The sequence below is a fragment of the Amphiura filiformis genome, chromosome 6 (assembly GCF_039555335.1).
Source record: "Amphiura filiformis chromosome 6, Afil_fr2py, whole genome shotgun sequence".
In the NCBI taxonomy this organism is placed as follows: domain Eukaryota; kingdom Metazoa; phylum Echinodermata; class Ophiuroidea; order Amphilepidida; family Amphiuridae; genus Amphiura; species Amphiura filiformis.
In genome coordinates, this window is record NC_092633.1 from 46,394,872 (window position 1) to 46,414,047 (window position 19,176).

Genomic DNA, 19,176 nt, shown 5'->3' on the forward strand with positions numbered 1-19,176 from the left:
CCATGTCCATTTCATATGCTATCCACCGGGGCTATCCATCATGGCTTCCATGCACACACAGTGTATTGCTCAATGTAGTAAAGATAACCTTTGAGTTGGAGCAAATTTCTCAAAATTGGTAGTGATTAATGTTACCAAACTTATGCCATGATGAAATATAATAATTTTGAAGATAAAATGTGCTGACCTTAAAAGATTGAACAATGTTTAAGACTACCGCTATTCATTTGAAATAATGCACTTATTGTTCATCTCCTCTATGGAGATATTTTCCATGGCGGCCATCTATGATCATGCTTGAGGTTTCACCAAACAAACCATGGGTTTTGAGGTCTTATATTTTTTGTTGTATGTCAACAAAATCGATTAAATTTTCAGGATGATCTTATTTTCATGTTGTTATAAGCAAATATAATGTTCCAGATAACGCTAGTTAATAAATACATTAAGAAAAAGTACCTTAAAGTTGCACTTTCTGTTAGTATTCCATTTTGGACTTTAACTTTTTAACTTGTTCTAGCAGCCCTATATAAAACCGTGACACTCGAAAGGCCATATCTCTGGAATGAAACGTCCGATTAAGATTATTTAAACGCCAAAATGTTTCTTTCATCAATTCCCAGCCAATAAGTTAGGTCTGAATCAATTTAAAAGTACTTCCAATTTTTAGTGGACATGCCTATGACTAGGGGAGAGCGGGGAGTGTTCGCCCTATATTTTTCTGACCAGCCTAGCGATGTCAATTTTAAGGTTAGGGGTGATCTGATTACCTCATGTGAAAGCCCTATGTCTTAGCTATATACGGCCACAATCCCAGAACTATAGGCCTTACAATAGCAACAGGATAGAGCAAACAAAAAGTTTTGCAAAGTGGCGAACTTGCCCCATATTGGGGCAGGTTCGCCCATATGGTGGGTACGGTTCACCCTAATCACAAAAAAAAGGTTTAAACATTGCATAACAATAACATATTAAATGCAAACATTTAGCAAGAGTATACCGGGCATTTCGATCTCTTCTGGGGAGTCATTAATTTGTTGCAGGGGTCGGGTCAGGGTAAAATGTAGGGGTCCAAAGTGAACTTAAGCGTATCATGTTTACAACTCGGGAGATTATGGATTAGGACATAAACGGTGGTATGAGTAATACTGATACCACATAACTTTAAAAACATGCTTTTCAGTATAGTTTTACCTTGTTTAATGGTATAATTATAAATATTTTGCATACCACGCTGATGGGGCAGGTCCGCCCTCCAGTTTGGGGTAAGTCCGCCCGGGGAAGATACAGGGCTAACATGCCCCATCTTCAAAAAGGGCTTAACGTGTCTCTTGTGCACATTTTTGTATTTTCTTCAGGGTATGCAAAATACAAATCGAATAAGGAGTTTATAACTGCATTAAATCTTTGACAAATCCTATATGTTCCCAATACAGATTCCCCTTAAAACCATCTGTATTTATGTATCACTGATAATACAAAATTATTAATGCAAGAAAAAATTACGTTTTGGTGTAATTTTTTTGTTTTGGCTGCAGTTCGATGAACACATCCCTATATGTCGCGTAGCTAATATGAGAAGTTTATAATGACCTATGTCACTTAATTTTGCCGTCACTTAATTCCCCGATAGCCGTAAAGCTGTGAAACAAGGGGTGGGCGAACCTGCCCCTAGGGCGAACACTCCCCGCTCTCCCCTACTCCAATTTAGGCATTATTATGTTTGAATCTTCCTTCCTATACTTTGTACAGAGTTGAAGAGTCCAATATAATCAACACTTGGACTCAAGAACTGATTTGGATAGGCTCATTTTTCAACAACTTTTTGACCAAAACTCATTTTTGACTAAAACTCATACTAAAAGTAAAAATCACATTTTTGACCAAAAATCACAATATTTGACCAAAAATCACAATTTGACCACAAATCGTGTTTTTGACCAAAATCACGTTTTTGACAAAGAAAAGAATCTGAAAACATAATAATGATAAAATTGGATGTTTTTTTTCACCCAATACAAAATTTATTGATCTTGCAATGAGTTTTAAAATATTGGACTCACATATGTCTCGTCAAATATTTTAAAACTCATAGCTCGACCAATAAATTTGTGTATTGGGTTCAAACCATCAAATTTTATATCAATATTTGCCCCATGGGGTGGGTCAGTAGCACTTCCCACCACTGGGAAAGTACAAAATTCTAGCCAAATTTGTAAAAATTTTCCCTTCAAGTTGCTAAAATCAGTCATGGTACCACAATGGGGGAGCATTTTCTCCCAAAAGTTAGGCTTGTCCCCTACCCTCGGTCAGAACAAAACAAAAGTCACTGAAAACTCCCAAAATTTCCATCAAAGATTTTCAAATTTTCCACTTTTTGCCCCCTCCCAATTTTGTGCCCCCCTTAATGCTCCTCCTCAGAATTTTTCTTTTCTTTTTTGATGCTGCCACTGGCTGAAACTCACTTTTTTCTCCATGCACCCCCCCCCCATGGGTAAAATATTCTGCTAATTTCAGTTAACATACATTTACATTGCAGCACTGCACTGCAGTGAAGCCGGGGCAGTGAAGGATAAATGGACCTTTACCCCAAAGCATGATGGGAAGTTAAATTATAGTTATACAGTATACTAGATGAATGACATCATAATAAATGCAACAAATGCATACATAGTTCATTTTGCAGGTTGTCCACTTTTCGTGCATACCACAATTTGTATTCATGGAAGCTTAAACATATTATTATATTATCATCTGATTTTGGTTCAAATTTCATTTGAAAAATATATAGAAAGGAAAGCTGTGACCAGCAGTCAGGTGGACTCAGGTTTGGTTAGGTTTAGGTTAGGGGTGTGCCTGGGGGGTGTGCTGTCAAGAATTTAAAAGTGGACCCATCGATATACCAATTAGAGGTTAATAACTGCGCGCATCGGTTATTTGGAGGGCATTGTGAAAAATCTAAACATTTTGCCTTTGGAACTGAGGAATATCCCGAGGGCGCAGCCCGAGGGATATTCCGAGGTCCAAAGCAAAATGTTTAGATTTTTCACAATGCTCATATATAACCGATGCAAAGTTATTAACCTCATTCATAACCGTCACTTTGATCTTTTAACTTTACAAAATAACACAAAATTTTCCTTAAAAGTTTGTAAAAATAAATTTTTTTTACATCTTCCCTTTCCCAAAATCGATCAGGCTAAAACAAAACGGCCAATAACAAAGTGCGTATCAGTATCTGTGCAAATATGGTAGCGCTTTTGCATAATCCAAATCTGACAGCCAAGCGCTCGCAGTTCGTTGGACGACAATACTGGCGCGCGAGAAGTCAATTGTGTGCGACATTGGAACAATTACGCATTTTGCGGTCAATTGTGAGATATTAATGACCTCGATTTGCGTTCAAGCGTTTTCACAAATAATAAAATATGATTGGATCGCACGCATCGCGTTTATTAATGAGGTTATGAATTTTCAATATGGACACATTTCTTTCTACACATTCACATTATTTTACTAATTTATATGCTGTACTATTTATATCCCTATTTATAAAGGCCCTTTCAGTGATCCCAGCGAAAGCGCAAAAAGAATTAAAATTCAGTAAATAGATGCATTTGTAGGATTGTAGATTAAATGTTTCAAACATTGAGCTCGACAAATCCAATGAGAAAGTAACTCACTACTTAAAGCCATATTATAACATCTCTTTAAAAATAGATTATTATTCATTTTCTACAAAATGTTAGCATTTACTGTCAGATATGTCCCTTTTAATTTTGAGCCGAACAAGTGAGGTAAAGCAAAGAAAATTGGAATTTACTACTAGCGCCAATGCATGTTACTCCGGCGGTTGTAATATGGTACCATCCTCTGGCGTGTGTTTGCGTGTCCCGCACGCTGTGTGCGTAGTACTGTGTTGATATCGCATACGCGTTCGACTAATATTTCTATCGTAATAATAAAACGACGGTTCCGGCGGTTTATTCAAAATCTCCGATTTTGACAAATCTACAGCACCTAAAGTCTTGATTTTTGCAGAGAATCTTTGTTTACTAAAGTACATTACAATCGTGTAAAAACCTGAATTTAAAATTCTCCTCAGCAAATGTTATAATATGGCTTTAAGCTTTCGCCATCAGGGCTGACGGCTTGATCACAAGTGACTTGGTCCACCCCTTTACCCGCAAAACGGCTTGTTGACATTTCCCGGAAGTGATGTTTTTGTTTAGAGCAGTGGATCGTATATGATCTAGATAGACGATACCTTCGTCACGGTTGATTGATTTGGCCCCCTTTTTTCGAATTTGGATTGCTTCTCTTATTCTCCTGGTGAACGCATTTGAGTCTGTGTCGAGTCTTTTATGCATATGGACCTAGGTGCTGTAGTTTTGTCAAAATCTGAGATTTTGAATAAAACGCAGGGACCGTTGTTTAATTATTACGATGGAAATATTAGTTGAATGCATACACAATGTTTACAACACAGTACATACATGGCCTGCTGGACAGTCGTACACACATCAAAGGACCGTGCTGTAGCACAACCGATGTTGTGACACGCATTGGAGATACCAGCGCTGGTAGTAAATTCCAATTTTCTTTGCTTTACCTCAGTTGTTCTGCGCACAATTAAAAGGGGAGATATCTGACAGTAAAAGCTAACATTTTATGAAAAAGAAATACTAATATATTTTTATGGAAATGTTACAATATGGCTTTAAACCTGGGGCTTTAAACAATAAATTGTAGTCATTTTATGGGGATCTAAAGCTGAATAGAAGAAGCATGCGTTTCATTAGACAACAAAGCCGACAGTGGTATAACTAGGGTTGGCAGCGCCCGGGGCAAGAAACAAAATTGGTGCCCCTACCCCCACCCGAGAATATCTTAGACGCCACCCCTCATTCTTGAAACAATCGCACAAATTTTGGACAAATAAGGCCCACCACTAATTAATTTTTGTTACTAGAAGTTGAATACTGTCTTAAAATGTTCTTTCAATTGATTTTGTGCTGAAATGCGCGCGAAGCACGCAAAAATTTTGACTTTCATCTCTTGGAGGGGTGCAGAATCGATGCTAAATTGGTAAATTTGGCACCCCCCTAAGGGTGGCGCCCGGGGCATGTTGCCCCCCTCTGCCCACCCGTAGTTACGCCACTGAAAGCCGATGGGTACCAATCATTTTGAAACACCCTGTTGGCAGGGTCCTCTAAAACAGAGACATATAACACAGAAATGTCCATCTAAAAGCAAAACAATATTACTTTTTAAAAGGTAATCAACACGATTTAAAAGCATATCAAATCATCATCACATTTATTTGTACACTTACAGTGAAATCAAATATCTCAAATGATATTGAAAATAAATAATACATTAATAAGTTTTTTGTCTTTATCATGTTTTCATGACCAAGCATGGTCTCTCGATTTATACTCTAATCAGCTTGAAATAGGTGGGACTCGTAACATTGTGGATCAACATATATCAGAATGGCATACACACAGCTGGGAGCAGCACCTACGCAAACTGCACTTTGTGTATTGTGTGACTAAATCACACTTTTGTGAATTTACGCAGGTGTTTTAAAGTTGGGACTTAATTGACTAGTGCAGTAACAAAAACTACATAATTCTGGGCTAATATGAGCTGATCATAATTATGTGGGTGAGAGTGTTGCAAGCAAATAATATTATCATTATACCATTAATTACACGATTGAAATGCCCAAACATTTTAGGCTATTGATTGAAACTTAATTAGCTCACTAGTTTATTCAACAACTTATGTGGATTTTCATCATAGATAAATCCCACGCAAAGTTTACCCTTAATTTAAAAACAAAATGTCTCAAAATATTCTCTAAACCTTCAATGACATTTTAAACAAATATACATTTCTTCTTTTACATAGTTTCTTCTAAAACATTTTTAGAACAGTCCTTGTATAATGTTAAGGGTTGTGCAATACTGTAAACGTTCACCTAATGGCACCCCTGGGCTCCCTCCTCTAAAAATCCCAACAAGAATTAAGGGTACGTACCCTTATTTGCTGGTTGGATTTTTACAGGGGGGCACTTTTAGTTTGTGTCTAAAATTCCAGTTATGTCAAGAGAGCCCATAGCGCCATTAGGAAAACATTTACGGTAATTATGATCCCTCGGGTACATGTAGGGTAAAATTGGGGTGGGGGCAAGACATTTTTGGCCAGCCAAAAGGGGGGAAAGCAATTTTAGCACACATTTATGAGGTGCCTTTCAAATACAATGCTCTAAAAAGGCTTAGGAAAACAGTCCAGAAACACTTAATAAAGGTAAATTTTCATGCTTGCTGCACTCGCAATATATCTAGAGAACATATTATCCTATTTTTTGGCCAAATGAAACATGGCTAAATCCGAACCTTTTAGTCCAATTTTAATATTTGGCCAATTTTCGGAAATAAGGGCCAAAACATGCATTTTAGGGCAAATTTTTATGCTGTGACAATCAAGCCCTAATGCCCCCAGCATACTTTCCTGCCGCTTGCCGCAGCGGCAAGCGGCAGGGCGTTTCAACCAATGACAAGCCTTGATTGTGTCCGTTTGTCTGCAATGCGTGTGCGCCACGCCGCTCAGCTGCAAGCGGCAGGGTAGTATGAAACCAGCTTTAGACCTGTACTAAGACTAATTTCAGGTTATGCATTCAAATTTGTGGAAACACACTTTCTAATATCGTTTATAACCAATTATCAAAATTTAAAACATAAAAACTAAATTATGAGCAAACTCATAGCCTATACTCCAAATTTTGCATACTTAGACTTGTGCCAAGTCTTTGATTTTTGTGACTGCAGTTGTAAGAAATCATGCACAAATTAATTGCATGTTTTTGGCCCATTTTCCCTCAAATCGCAAAAGTATTAAAATTTGACTTTTATTGCCAGTTATTAAAGATTTAGCTACGTTTCATTTGGCAAAACAGGACAATATTTTTAATACAAAAAAAATAGTCCTGTATTTTTCTAGAATAGGGAGTAATTATTAAATTAATAAAATCATTATTTAAGAATATGAAATTGTTGACGAATGTAATCCAAAATATATAATATCTGTGTACAATAGGGTGGTTCTTATTTTACAAAAGTCTGAAATACCATGCTCCTAACCCCTAGAATGGTTCAGTTGGATGAAAAACTTATCCTGTAAAATTTTCAGAAATATTGAACAATATTTACTGGTAGCTCAAGAGCCTCCAATATGGTCGTGACTATCCGGAACATTGGTCGTCGGACATTTTGGAGCATTTTTAGGGGGGTATATTTTCAAAATAGAGTGTCTCTTGATACTCATTCTTTGTAATTACATTAACAGTAACTAGTTTAACATTATATATAACAAAAAGTGTTTTGTATTTACTTCCATTGTTGTTTTAAGCTCAACCAGATATGGTACTTTGTGCCGTGAATACTCCAGATACTGGTCGTCAGCCATTTGTGAGCAATTGTAAATGGTTCTAATTTCAAAATAGAATATCTCTTGATACTAAATATTTGTTATTGCATTAACAGCAACTAGTTTAACATATATATAACAAAAGATGTCTTGTATTCACTTCAATATTGTTGTTTTAAACTCAACCAAATATGGTAGTTTGTGCCGTGAGTAGTTATAAATACCGGTCGTCAGCCATTATGAGCATGCACTTATAAGGGGGTCTATTTTCAAAATAGAGTGTCTTTTGATACTTAATCTTTGTAATTGCATTATGATTAACTAGTTTAACATTTATATAACAAAAGATGTCTTGTATTCACTTCCATTGTTGTTTTATTCTCAATCAGATATGGTAGTTTGGGCGGTGAGTGCCTAAATATGGCCAGTCGTCAGCCATTTTGAAGCAATTATAAGGGGGTCTATTTTCAAAACAGAGTGTCTCTTGATACTCAATCTTTGTAGTTGCATTAACAGCAACTAGTTTAACATACATATAAAGATATCTTGTATTCACTTCCATTGTTGTCTTCAACTCAACCAAATATGGTAGTATGTGCTGTGAGAACTCCAAATACCGTCGTCAGCAATTTTTGAGCAATTTTAAGGTATATTTGCAAAATAGAGTGTCTCTTGATACATAATTGTTGTATTTGCATTAACAGTAACTAGTTTAACACATATAACTAAAGATGTCCTGTATTCACTTCCATTGTTGTTTTAATCTCAACCAGAGAAAGACATTCAGGAATTTTGTATATTTTCTGTGGCTATAGGCCTTTATTCATTGCACCACGTGCTCCACGTAATGACCCCCAGTTGCTTAAGGACCTGGTCTTATCAAGACAGCCATGCAATTGTCTAGAAGGCCAGATCCACCCATCTGCCAAGTTTTAACTTGAGTATCAATAGACCCTCTTAATTATACATGTAATTGTAATTGCTTGAAAATGGTCGATGACCGGTATTTATAATTATGAGTACTCATTGCGCAAACTACCATATTTGGTTGAGTATAAAACAACAGTAGAAGTGAATACAAGACACCTTCTGTTATATATAAGTTAAACTAGTTACTGTTAATGCAATTACAAAGATTGAATGTCAAGAGATTCTCTATTGTGAAATTAGACCACCTTACAATTGCTCGAAAATGGCTGACGATGACCGGTATTTTGAGTACTCACGGCACAAAGTGCCATATCTGGTTGAGTTTAAAACATCAATCGAAGTAAATACAAGACACATTTTGTTATATTATGTTAAACTAGTTACTGTTAATGTAATTGCAAAGATATGAGTATCAAGAGACACTCTATTTTGAAAATAGACCCCTTTGCTCGAAAATGGCTGACGACCGATATTTAGGAGTACTTCGGCAAAAACTAGTGAAACTACCATATTTGGTTGAGTTCAAAACAACAATGGAAGTGAATACAAAACATCTTTTGTTATATGTCTGTTAAACTAGTTGCTGTTAATCCAATTACAAAGATTGAATATCAGGAGGTACTCTATTTTGAAATTAGACCCCTTTACAATTGCTCAAAAATGGATAACGACCAGTATTTAGGAGTATTCACGGCACAAAGTGCCATATCTGGTTGAGCTTAAAACAACAATGGAAGTAAATACAAGACACTTTTTGTTATATATATGTTAAACTAGTTACTGTTAATGTAATTACTAAGATTGAGTATCAAGAGACACTCTATTTTGAAAATATACCCCCCTAAAAATGCTCCAAAATGTCCGACGACCAATGTTCCGGATAGTCACGACCATATTGGAGGCTCTTGAGCTACCAGTAAATATTGTTCAATATTTCTGAAAATTTTACAGGATAAGTTTTTCATCCAACTGAACCATTCTAGGGGTTAGGAGCATGGTATTTCAGACTTTTGTAAAATAAGAACCACCCTAGTGTACAATAAAACATAAATATGAGCAAAACAATTGAGTCGGTAAAATATTAACTTCAAAGAATAAGTAGATACAATGTACTTAAAGGAGGATTTCGTGATCCTAGCATCCTCTTTTTATGACATTTTTCAGTAGATATCCACGAAAAAAGCGTATTCCCAAATTTTCAGTGGATTCCGATTTTGCGTTTGTGAGCTGTGCATGATTATGCGTATTACACTGCTCCATAGGCCACTATTGTAATTTCGTTCTGGTATACCAGAACGAAATTCAAATTTGACGATATTTTTGCTAAACGAATTAATCTGCAAGAAATTTTTGGTACATAAACATTATGTAGCCAGAGGTTTCCAGTGGCATAAAACTTTTTTTGAGAAAAGTGGGGGGATGAGGCTGTGGGTCACGAAATACCCTTTTAATCAATATCCGATCAAAAAAAGCTCTACATACAAAAAGTTCACAAACAATTGAATACCTGAGTGGAAGAAGAGCCCAACTCCATCAAAACTGTTTTTGAGATATTAAGAAAAAACTTAATATTTCGAAAAGTTTTATAGACCGAATGTTTTCATCTTCAGAGGACATTTAATACATGAACATACAATATTACATACATTCAAAATTATATATGATGTTTCCATGGCAACGGTACAGGTCTTAATACGAGCTGGAGTTGGGCCCTTCTTCCACTAATATACTGCAAGTGCTAGTTCCGTGTTAAAAATAGCTACAGAAATTAGGTAATCACCATTAGTTGCACAAGCAGAACTCATGTAATATGTTAGCAAGAAAGTTTATTTAGTGAAAAGCAGATTTCATGGATGAACAAAATTCCTCTTTAACCCTATATTTGTGGAAGAAGAGACCAACTCCTTGGAGTTGGGCCTTTTTTTTCCATGAAAACCATGATTAAGTGTATGTGGAAGACTATTTAGAGAGTGAATTTTGGCTCATCTTTCACACACAAGGAAGAACAGTCTGCTGGCAATAAAATGTTGGGTCTAACTCATTTTTGTAAAAAATTGGAGTTGGGCCCTTCTTCCACTCAGGTATTCAATTTATTGGTGAATATTGCCCATACATGCTTTCATAATATGCAATATAAAATTTATATATATTATTGTATATATAAATTTAACTATTATGGAATTACTACATTTATTATTCCTACAACCTCCATTGTCATTGCTTTTATTATTTATTATAATTAAATTTATAACCTTTTCCTTTGTATTTTTTCATTATTATTATTTATATTATGTATTATTAGTATTACTATTATAAATTGTTATGACAATGATGCTCTCTGAGTTAAAAAATACTTATATAAGTGCAATCCATGTAACATTAATTTCATTTATTTCTGTATGTGAAGATGTGATTTTATATGTGAAAATAAAACAATCTGAATCTGAATGCGAAATAAAACAAAAAAATATAAGGCCAAAAAAACCCCAAAAAACCAAAAAAAAAACCACACCAGATTTGTGTGAATAAAACCACATTGTACTGGTCTGACTGAACCAGCTTTTGGTTTTGGTTTGGGGATTTTTTTTTATAGCTGTATGCAATTAAAAACAGCTTTTATTGGGCCAATGTGGCTTGACTTTGATTGAATTTTTTGTTTTAATTCAGAAATTGTTTGTAGGTATGCAAAAAAAAAAATCAGATTTGTTTCAGATGTTTCAAGCTTTTTGTCATTTTTAAGGGTCATTAAACATGATGAATTCACGATATTCATCTCATAAATCTTTTTTAAATTACAGCTGCATCAAATAGGATGCAAATTTATTTACGGCAGTGATACGAGAGGGTATCCAAAAGTTTTTGACATCACCCAGAAGGAAAAGAGCTATATTGATGAAATTTTGTCAGTGTAATAATCACTGGTCCTTATGTGCATTATGGTCCAAAAATGGTCTCATAAGTATGTTTAATTTTTACAGGTGGCGATATGATGGGCAGTAGGCGCATAACCTTTTCATGATAAGATCCTCCACTTTCTTGAGTTTCTTCACTCTGGCCGCATCATCCGTAAATGATTCACGTCCACTTCTTGGCTCATCTGTGAGGGACATGTGGCCAGTTTGGAAATTCCTTTTTCAAAAAGCAACAGTGCCATATGATGGGCAATCATCACCGTAGATAGCTTTCATTTCATCATAGATTTTCTGAGCATTGTAGGCCTAACCCTCCAAATGCAGGAACTTAATCACGCTGCATGCCTCAATTTTCACCATCTTGCAGGTTATGCGCCTACTATACTGCCCATCTAGCGCCACCTGTAAAGAAAGTAAATATACTTAGGAGACCATTTTTGGACCATAATGTACATAAGGACCAGTGATTACACTGACAAAATTTCATCAATATAGCTCATTTCCTTCTGGGTGATGTCAAAAACTTTTGGATACCCCCTCGTATATATTTACATCTTCACTGCAGAGCTAGGAATAAATAGCAGGCAGTCAGACCAGGTGTACTGGGATTTGATTTCTTATTCAAACTGGGTGAATCATTCAATGTCAGACACTGTTTTCCAATGATACCCAGGGTATAAGGGTGTACAAACAGCCAAATGTTACTTGGATCGGAACTGGCTGCGAGCTCTTTGTCATTCATTGCACCTACCCCTCAATTCAAATGCAGTAATGGATATAGTGGATATTTAACTTTTGATATTTGCCTTCACCAGGACTTGAACCAGGGACATCTCGCACCAAGCTGCCCTCATTACAATCAATCAATACAGGAGTGAAAATACAGTATCCTTTTATCTTGATGTTATTATGTTAACAAATAGCCGGGGTCACTCCCATTGTGGCCTGTACACCATCCGCGATAATCAACTTTTGAAAAGCACCCTAAACAAGGATTTAACCCCAGGCTAAAACAATACCCTAAACAGGGATTTTATTCCTTGCATCAAATTTCATACCCTAAATTTCATTTCGCAGATTAGCAATTGCAATTTTGCTACCCTTTTCCCCAATATTTCATGTTTTTGACACCCTAAACGCGTTACGCTGCCAGATCGTGCTTACCCACGAAAAACTACCCTTTTTACGCATTTTCATTATCGCGGATGGTGTACAGGCCACAATGGGAGTGACCCCCCGGGCAAATAGCCCAGTAAAAAATTCCATTACTTTCAAACAACTAATTTTACAGGCTCCAATTGATTGTATACAGTGTTAGAAATAACCTAAATTTAGGGCAAATTTGGGTGTTTTTTTAAATTGATGCAATTTCTTATTTCCAACAGAAATATTTGAAAGCATGGCAATTCAATGAATCATTCTTCAGCATGTTTATAGTGAATATACCGATTTTTGAGTATACTGTATACGATAATCCTTGTATATATACCGAAACTCTTGCTATTATAGTGAGATACAGTTACTGCACAAATTATATACCAAGTAACTTATACCGTACATTTGCAATGACCCCGAGGTTACACAGGGAATGTGTAAATATTGTGGCGCGAGCTATAAACAGCCCATTCAACAATATGATCATGGCGGTGAACATGTATCTTCTGTTTTAATAACTCTTGGGGTGAGAAGCATTCAGAATGTCCTATGCGCATCCTACGCATCATGAAGAAGCTGCTACTTCCGGTAATACAGCACACAATTTATCCTCGTGTGTATATCCTTCTGTTGAGAAGGATATCGATGTGCAGTACATACAAATACGGCTAGTGTTTATATAGTGAGCAAGTTTCCAGATAATTTCTGACCGGATAGAAATTATACCGCAATGTACCACACATCTGCTCCCATGCACTATAAATACGCTGTATGTAACTCATAACTCACAAACATTATTTATATGCTTAAATGTATTGCTTTGTTTCATTTTCGTTTGCAAGTGTGGCCAGTGACTGTATATACCAGCCTTACTTGCATATATTTTCTTTCAAATATACATGTACCTATTACATAGATTTCTGTAATCTGATTGGCTATATGTGCGGGCATAGTTTAGATTATGCACCTTTTTGATACTTTTATGTGCAATGAAGATAATAAACTAAATTAAACCTTGCCCGTGGTGATGGTCAAAATAAACTTGCATGATGCCTGCATGTTGCCCAGATCTGCGAGATCAGCATTTATATACATCAATTAATTCAATCAATGCGGTGCTCAGTGCTGCCTGATGACAAGAATTTTTACCAGGAATCTGTGTCTACAACTGGTACGGTAAATAAAAAAAATGTTGCCTGCTTTATATTTGAGGCTCGGTTAAAATGACAGGCCCTTGATGATGATCTGAAAACATGCTATAAAACATAGCAGTCAATATTTGTATAATTATTGTGCGAAACAAGACTCAAATTGCCTTGGGTGTAAATAACAGTTCCCTTTAATTTTCACATGATGTTTTGATGTACAGTTTATCACACTTTGCATAGAGCTATGCTGGAATCTGAGAAAAACAATTTATATAACAAAAAAGTAAAGTACAAAATACTGTTCAGAAAAAATCTAAATAATGCACTTTTAAGTTGTAGTACCGATACAAAGAGACTGTGTATAATATAAAAAATAATCCGGCTTTGAAATTACTGTATTCAAACAAATATATTGACTACATGGTTACATTTAATGCACATATACCACAGTTTACAATACACACATAGTTTACAGAGCAAACATGAAAATTATAGAACGCATTTTTTCCTGGAGAGAACCTTTTTTTTCCTGGATTGTAGAGTAGGGTGTACAAACAGCCAAACGTTACCATGATTAGAACTGGCTGTGAGCTCTTTGTCATTCATTGCACCTACCACTCAATTCAAATACAGTAATATAGCAATATAATTATAAGTACATGTTTTTTAATATTTTTGTATAAAGGTTCATTCTCCAGCATTTGCTGCAAATACTACCGTACTGACGCGAGTATAGTCCCACCTTCGAGTAAAGTCCCACCCCAAATTTTCGAAAAATTTCAGAATATTTTTAAAGTTATTTATTTTTCGGCTTTGGAGTGTCCCTGGACCTAGACCCTAATAGCTAAGATCATTCATGGTTGATTTTAAAAAAAAAGAGAATTTTGCACGGTTTTTGTGTTTTTAATATGAAAATTGATACTTTGTTTTCATGTCATACTATATTAATGATATCAAAATGCATTCAAATTCAATGCATTTTGATATCATTAATAGAGTATGACATGAAAATAAAGTATCAATTTTCATATTAAAAACACAAAACACCGTGCAAAATTCAAAAAAAAAATTTTAGGTCAACCATGAATGATCCTAGCATTTAGGTCTAGGTTTTTTGTTGAAATTGAGTATAGTCCCACCCCCAATTTTGAAAAATGTTCACCCAAAACGGGGTGGGACTATACTCAAGCGCCAGTACCATACATCCTTTCGTATTTGAGGAATGTGTTTATTTTCAGACCACTTAATATAGATGTTTAACGTCTCATACCGATGAATCCACGGTAACTAAAGACTGCACAAAAAAGTGATGCAGCTTCAGAACTAATAACTGTTGTCACAATATTTCAACGTAGAGAGAAGGACGATTTATTTACCCACATTTTGATACCCCATTCGTCTGTTTTCATTCAATATTAAAGGGGCATTTCGTGATCCACAGCCTCATCCCCCACTTTTCCCAAAAAAGTTGAGATTTTTACACCACTGGATACCTCTGGCTACATAATGTTTATGTACCAAATATTTCTTGCAGATTAATTCGTTTAGCAAAAAATATCGCAAATTTGAATTTCGTTCTGGTGCACCAGAACGAAATTACAACACATTGTCTATATGGAGCAGTGTAATACACATAATCATGCAGAACTACATAAACGCAAAATCGGAATCAACTGAAATTTTGGAAATAAGCTTTTTTCGTGGATATCTACTGAAAATGTCATAAAAAGAGGATGCTAGGATCACGAAATCCTCCTTTAACATCACAGCAGTGGTTTTAAAGACAAATACCCAAATTTAAAAGTTGCAGCTATTTGTATTGATTTGAAGTCATCACAGATGATAATGGTGGGTTTTACATGCCACAACGCTTTGTGTAATATCCATTGATTGCTGTAAATTGCAACTTCTGGCATTTTTCTTTAAAAGCACTGGTGTGTTGATAATATTGAACGACAATGGACAAATGGGGTACCAAAATGCGCATCAATAAAACATCCTTCTTTTCTATGAAAACATACTAGTTCTGAAGCCATGGGCATATTTATAACAGCTGTGTTACTTTTTGTGCAGACTTTATAAACAATCTCTACATCTCTGTGGAGTGCTGTAAGTGATTTGGCAAGCATGGAGGGGATATAGCAATCATGGCCAAAATAATTTTGCACTTTAACCCCATTACATGAGAACTACCTGCCAATTGGCCAAAAAGAAGTTTTCATTATCTATTGGACCAATCAGCAACATTGTTAGAATAATTTCACCACACAAAAAATTGGGGTGAATTATTTGCAAAGCTCCATTCTGATTGGTGATTAAAGTGAAGATACCATGTAATTGACCAATCAGAAGCAATGTTAGATCGGCAGGTAGTTCTCAGGGGGTTAAACAAATAGAGGTTAATGCAACTTGAGGGATGATTTGAAGTGACCTCCATTTGAGAAGAGTCTGGTATTTAATTTATCCCTAGCTATTATATAAAAAAGAGACACATGTAGAAGCCAACAAGTGCATCATTTTGATATGGATGTACACATTTTTGATATTCTAGTAAAGTCTGTTTTTATGAATTTTAAAATATTCATGTCAAAATGCACTTGATACTTCTTAACTACTCACAACATTAGTGTAAGTGGTTTAAGGGGGTACTACACCCCTGGCCAATTTTGTGCCTATTTTTGCATTTTTCTCAAACATAAAGTAAAATATGTATATTATAGGGGCAAGGACTACAACTACTGCACTGAAAATTCAGCAACTCGAGGCAAGTAGTTATTGATTTATTGATCAAATAGTGGTTTCCCCTCATTTTTGACTGTAACTCCACAACTATTGTCTGTGCTGAAATAAAATTGTCAGTGCAGTAGTTGTAGTCCTTGCCCCTGTAATATACATATCTTACTTGTCATCAATGCGCTCTAATTTTTGAGAAAAATGCAAAAATAGGCACAAAATTGGCCAGGGGTGTAGTACCCCCTTAAATGTACTTGCAATTGTACCAGATCTGTGAGTCCAGTTGCAATTGTAACACAAATGAAAGTATGTAACCATCCAGAATGTTGGTTGGGATGAGGCCCTTTTCAAAGCAATTCTTGTTCCAATTTCTGATCTCTTCCGATCCATTTATATATAGATCTGGTCAAAATTGGTTTTGACAAAAGAAATTTGGGTATCAATGAAAAGAATACGCGATCTCGCAATCTGATTGGCCGAGATCATAGTATTAGGCTTATATTTTATTTATTTGTTCAGATTGTTGGTTATTAATGGATGAAAAAGGGACAATTTAAAAGATTCAGATAATCTTTGCTAAGCAATTTGAATTCAACAATTTGCGACGCTGGTTTCAAGTCAACCTCCCTTATCCAGACTGCTTTTATCCTGATCTGTCAGTTATCCTACCAGATAATCATCAAAGGAAAATCATGATACCTTATTTACATGCTCTACAGCACTGAAAGGACATCTTGTTGTTCTGTACAACACTGACACAATCTTTGCAGTCTTATCACCAAATAATTCCTTGTTGTTGCCTCAACTTAAACACTTTGCACATTCAATGAAGAATTACACATCCAGATTTTTCCTTTATCCATTTAATGATTGTTCCATCATGAATGTATAAAAGAGGTTGGACTGTATGTGTGTTGATTAAGCTTCTAGCGATTCAATCATGACCATGGTTGGTGAGATACTTGCGACGATGTTGCCTCAAGTTCAACTCTGCTTGCGATGCTGATTTCAATCATATATATCAATGCTATTCGGCACGGCCCTTTGGCACTGTTTACAGCGTAAACACAAAAATTGAGTTATTGAATTTGCAACTCATTCGCCGAACAAGAGCTATGTAACGTTGTGTGACCCAGTTCTTTTTACACGATAATCCGGAAGAGCAGTCGGGCAGTGCGAAAGGTCTTCGCCGAATAGTAATATAGTAGCTAGTGGGTGAATGGAAATTACTGTTTAAGTGTGGCATCATACATGTATGAAGTATACCAAAGAGTTGTGGAAGGCATACACGTGGCAGACCGTCAGCCATAGAAATTGGCTAAGTATACAGCAAGTAACATAATCATGAAGGATACAAAGGTTCTTCAGATCCTCTGTAGAACGTAGAGCTGACCAGCATTGTCAATTGTCACAAATTGGGTGAAGTCTTGATTGGGGTGAATGAGGCGCACCAAACTTCCTCGGATATGGAATGTCTGTAGTATGTTGCCATCCAAATCCCACCACTGCAACAAATAAGTATACAATGTGTGTTAAAGAAGATTAAAACGGATGCTTTTTGAAATCTTTTTTAATTATGATTTTTCTTTTCTTTAACCATCTTGTTCAACATCACACTGTGCAGAAATCAAACCAAGTAGGTGATATGTTTTGAGGTATAATTGCAAAATCAATATACTATATTAAAAATTTCATTTGAATGAACACATCTGCCAACAGAGTGACAATTGTCCGTGCGTGTATGAAAGCCCCCCCACCATATGTGACATGATCAAGGGGAATGAGTCACATGGCGACCCTAGTCGAAAATGAGTTTTGCATAGGTTTTTAAAGAGGGCATTAAGAGCTCTCTGAAACTGAAAACCCCATGTTGATACGACCTTTCTTTACGAAGTAACATCAATTTATCCATCGCTGAAAACAACATAAAACAAAAAAATTTTAACACTTTCTTTTCCAATATCTCAAAATCAATATTGGCGACATCCAACTCATTTACCTTGATTGTGTCACATATTTTCAGTAAGTATGCAAGGTCGGCATTCACCTTGTATTTTTAAAATAGGATTGCGGTCGGATTGCGTACAGCTGTTGGCAGCTGTGTGTTGTTTTGTGTTTTGTTTTAATATTTTAAAAATATTTTACAAATATCTAGTAAATACTTTTTTTAAAAGTATTTTATCAGCAATTTTGGTTGGCAAGATAGACCTTCATCTAACAAAAATTGACAGTGGTTTCCTGTAGGTACTTACTTGCAGAGTACATGCTAGATGTGAATGCTCGCCATAGGCTTCAACATAAAAAGTCCAAGTTTTTAGATATTTTCTCAAAATATCAAGAGCTATCTTAAGAACCACTGAACCAATACAAGGCTTGTTTGTACTCATTTTAATGCATTTGTCATGCCGATTCCAAATATGGTCATGAAAATTTACACTTCTGACATTTTTGACAAATTTAAACAAAATTTGAAACTTGTCGTCTGCAGTCGACATCCGCTTGCAGAGGGTTAAGGTAAGCTCTAGATTAACTTTCATTAAGTTTATAGATTCAACTCACCATAAGAAACTACAGGAAACAAACTAGTATTTATTTTCAGCCTAATACTTTATCCATCTGTCTACACATATACCTACCTTGACGTTATCCCCTACAGACACCAGCTTACGACTGTTGGCAGCAAACTTGATATCTGTTACCCATGAGTTGTGATTCTCTTGGCTACTCCCTTGTAACTCTCCTGTTTTCACATTCCAAATCTGTCAAGAAAATTTAGGGATAAGACACAAGGTTGTTAAGGGAGGACAGCTTTTATGGTCTACTTAGCTCAGCAATGCTTTGCTGTCGTCGATAATGGTTCATGT

General features: G+C 35.8%; 1 protein-coding gene across 1 annotated transcript in view; it reads right to left on the reverse strand.

Annotated features, from left to right (window-relative positions):
- Positions 1 to 15,252: 15,252 nt before the first annotated feature.
- LOC140155496 (apoptotic protease-activating factor 1-like) overlaps positions 15,253 to 19,176 on the reverse strand; it is a 68,726-nt gene continuing 64,802 nt past the window's right edge. Inside the window, exons 23-24 of the mRNA XM_072178359.1 lie at positions 18,949 to 19,071; positions 15,253 to 17,817 (exon numbers count right to left, since the gene is read on the reverse strand). Of these exons, the coding sequence (XP_072034460.1) occupies positions 17,677 to 17,817; positions 18,949 to 19,071 (264 nt within the window). The 3' untranslated portion in view covers positions 15,253 to 17,676. The remainder of the gene's footprint in view (positions 17,818 to 18,948; positions 19,072 to 19,176) is intronic.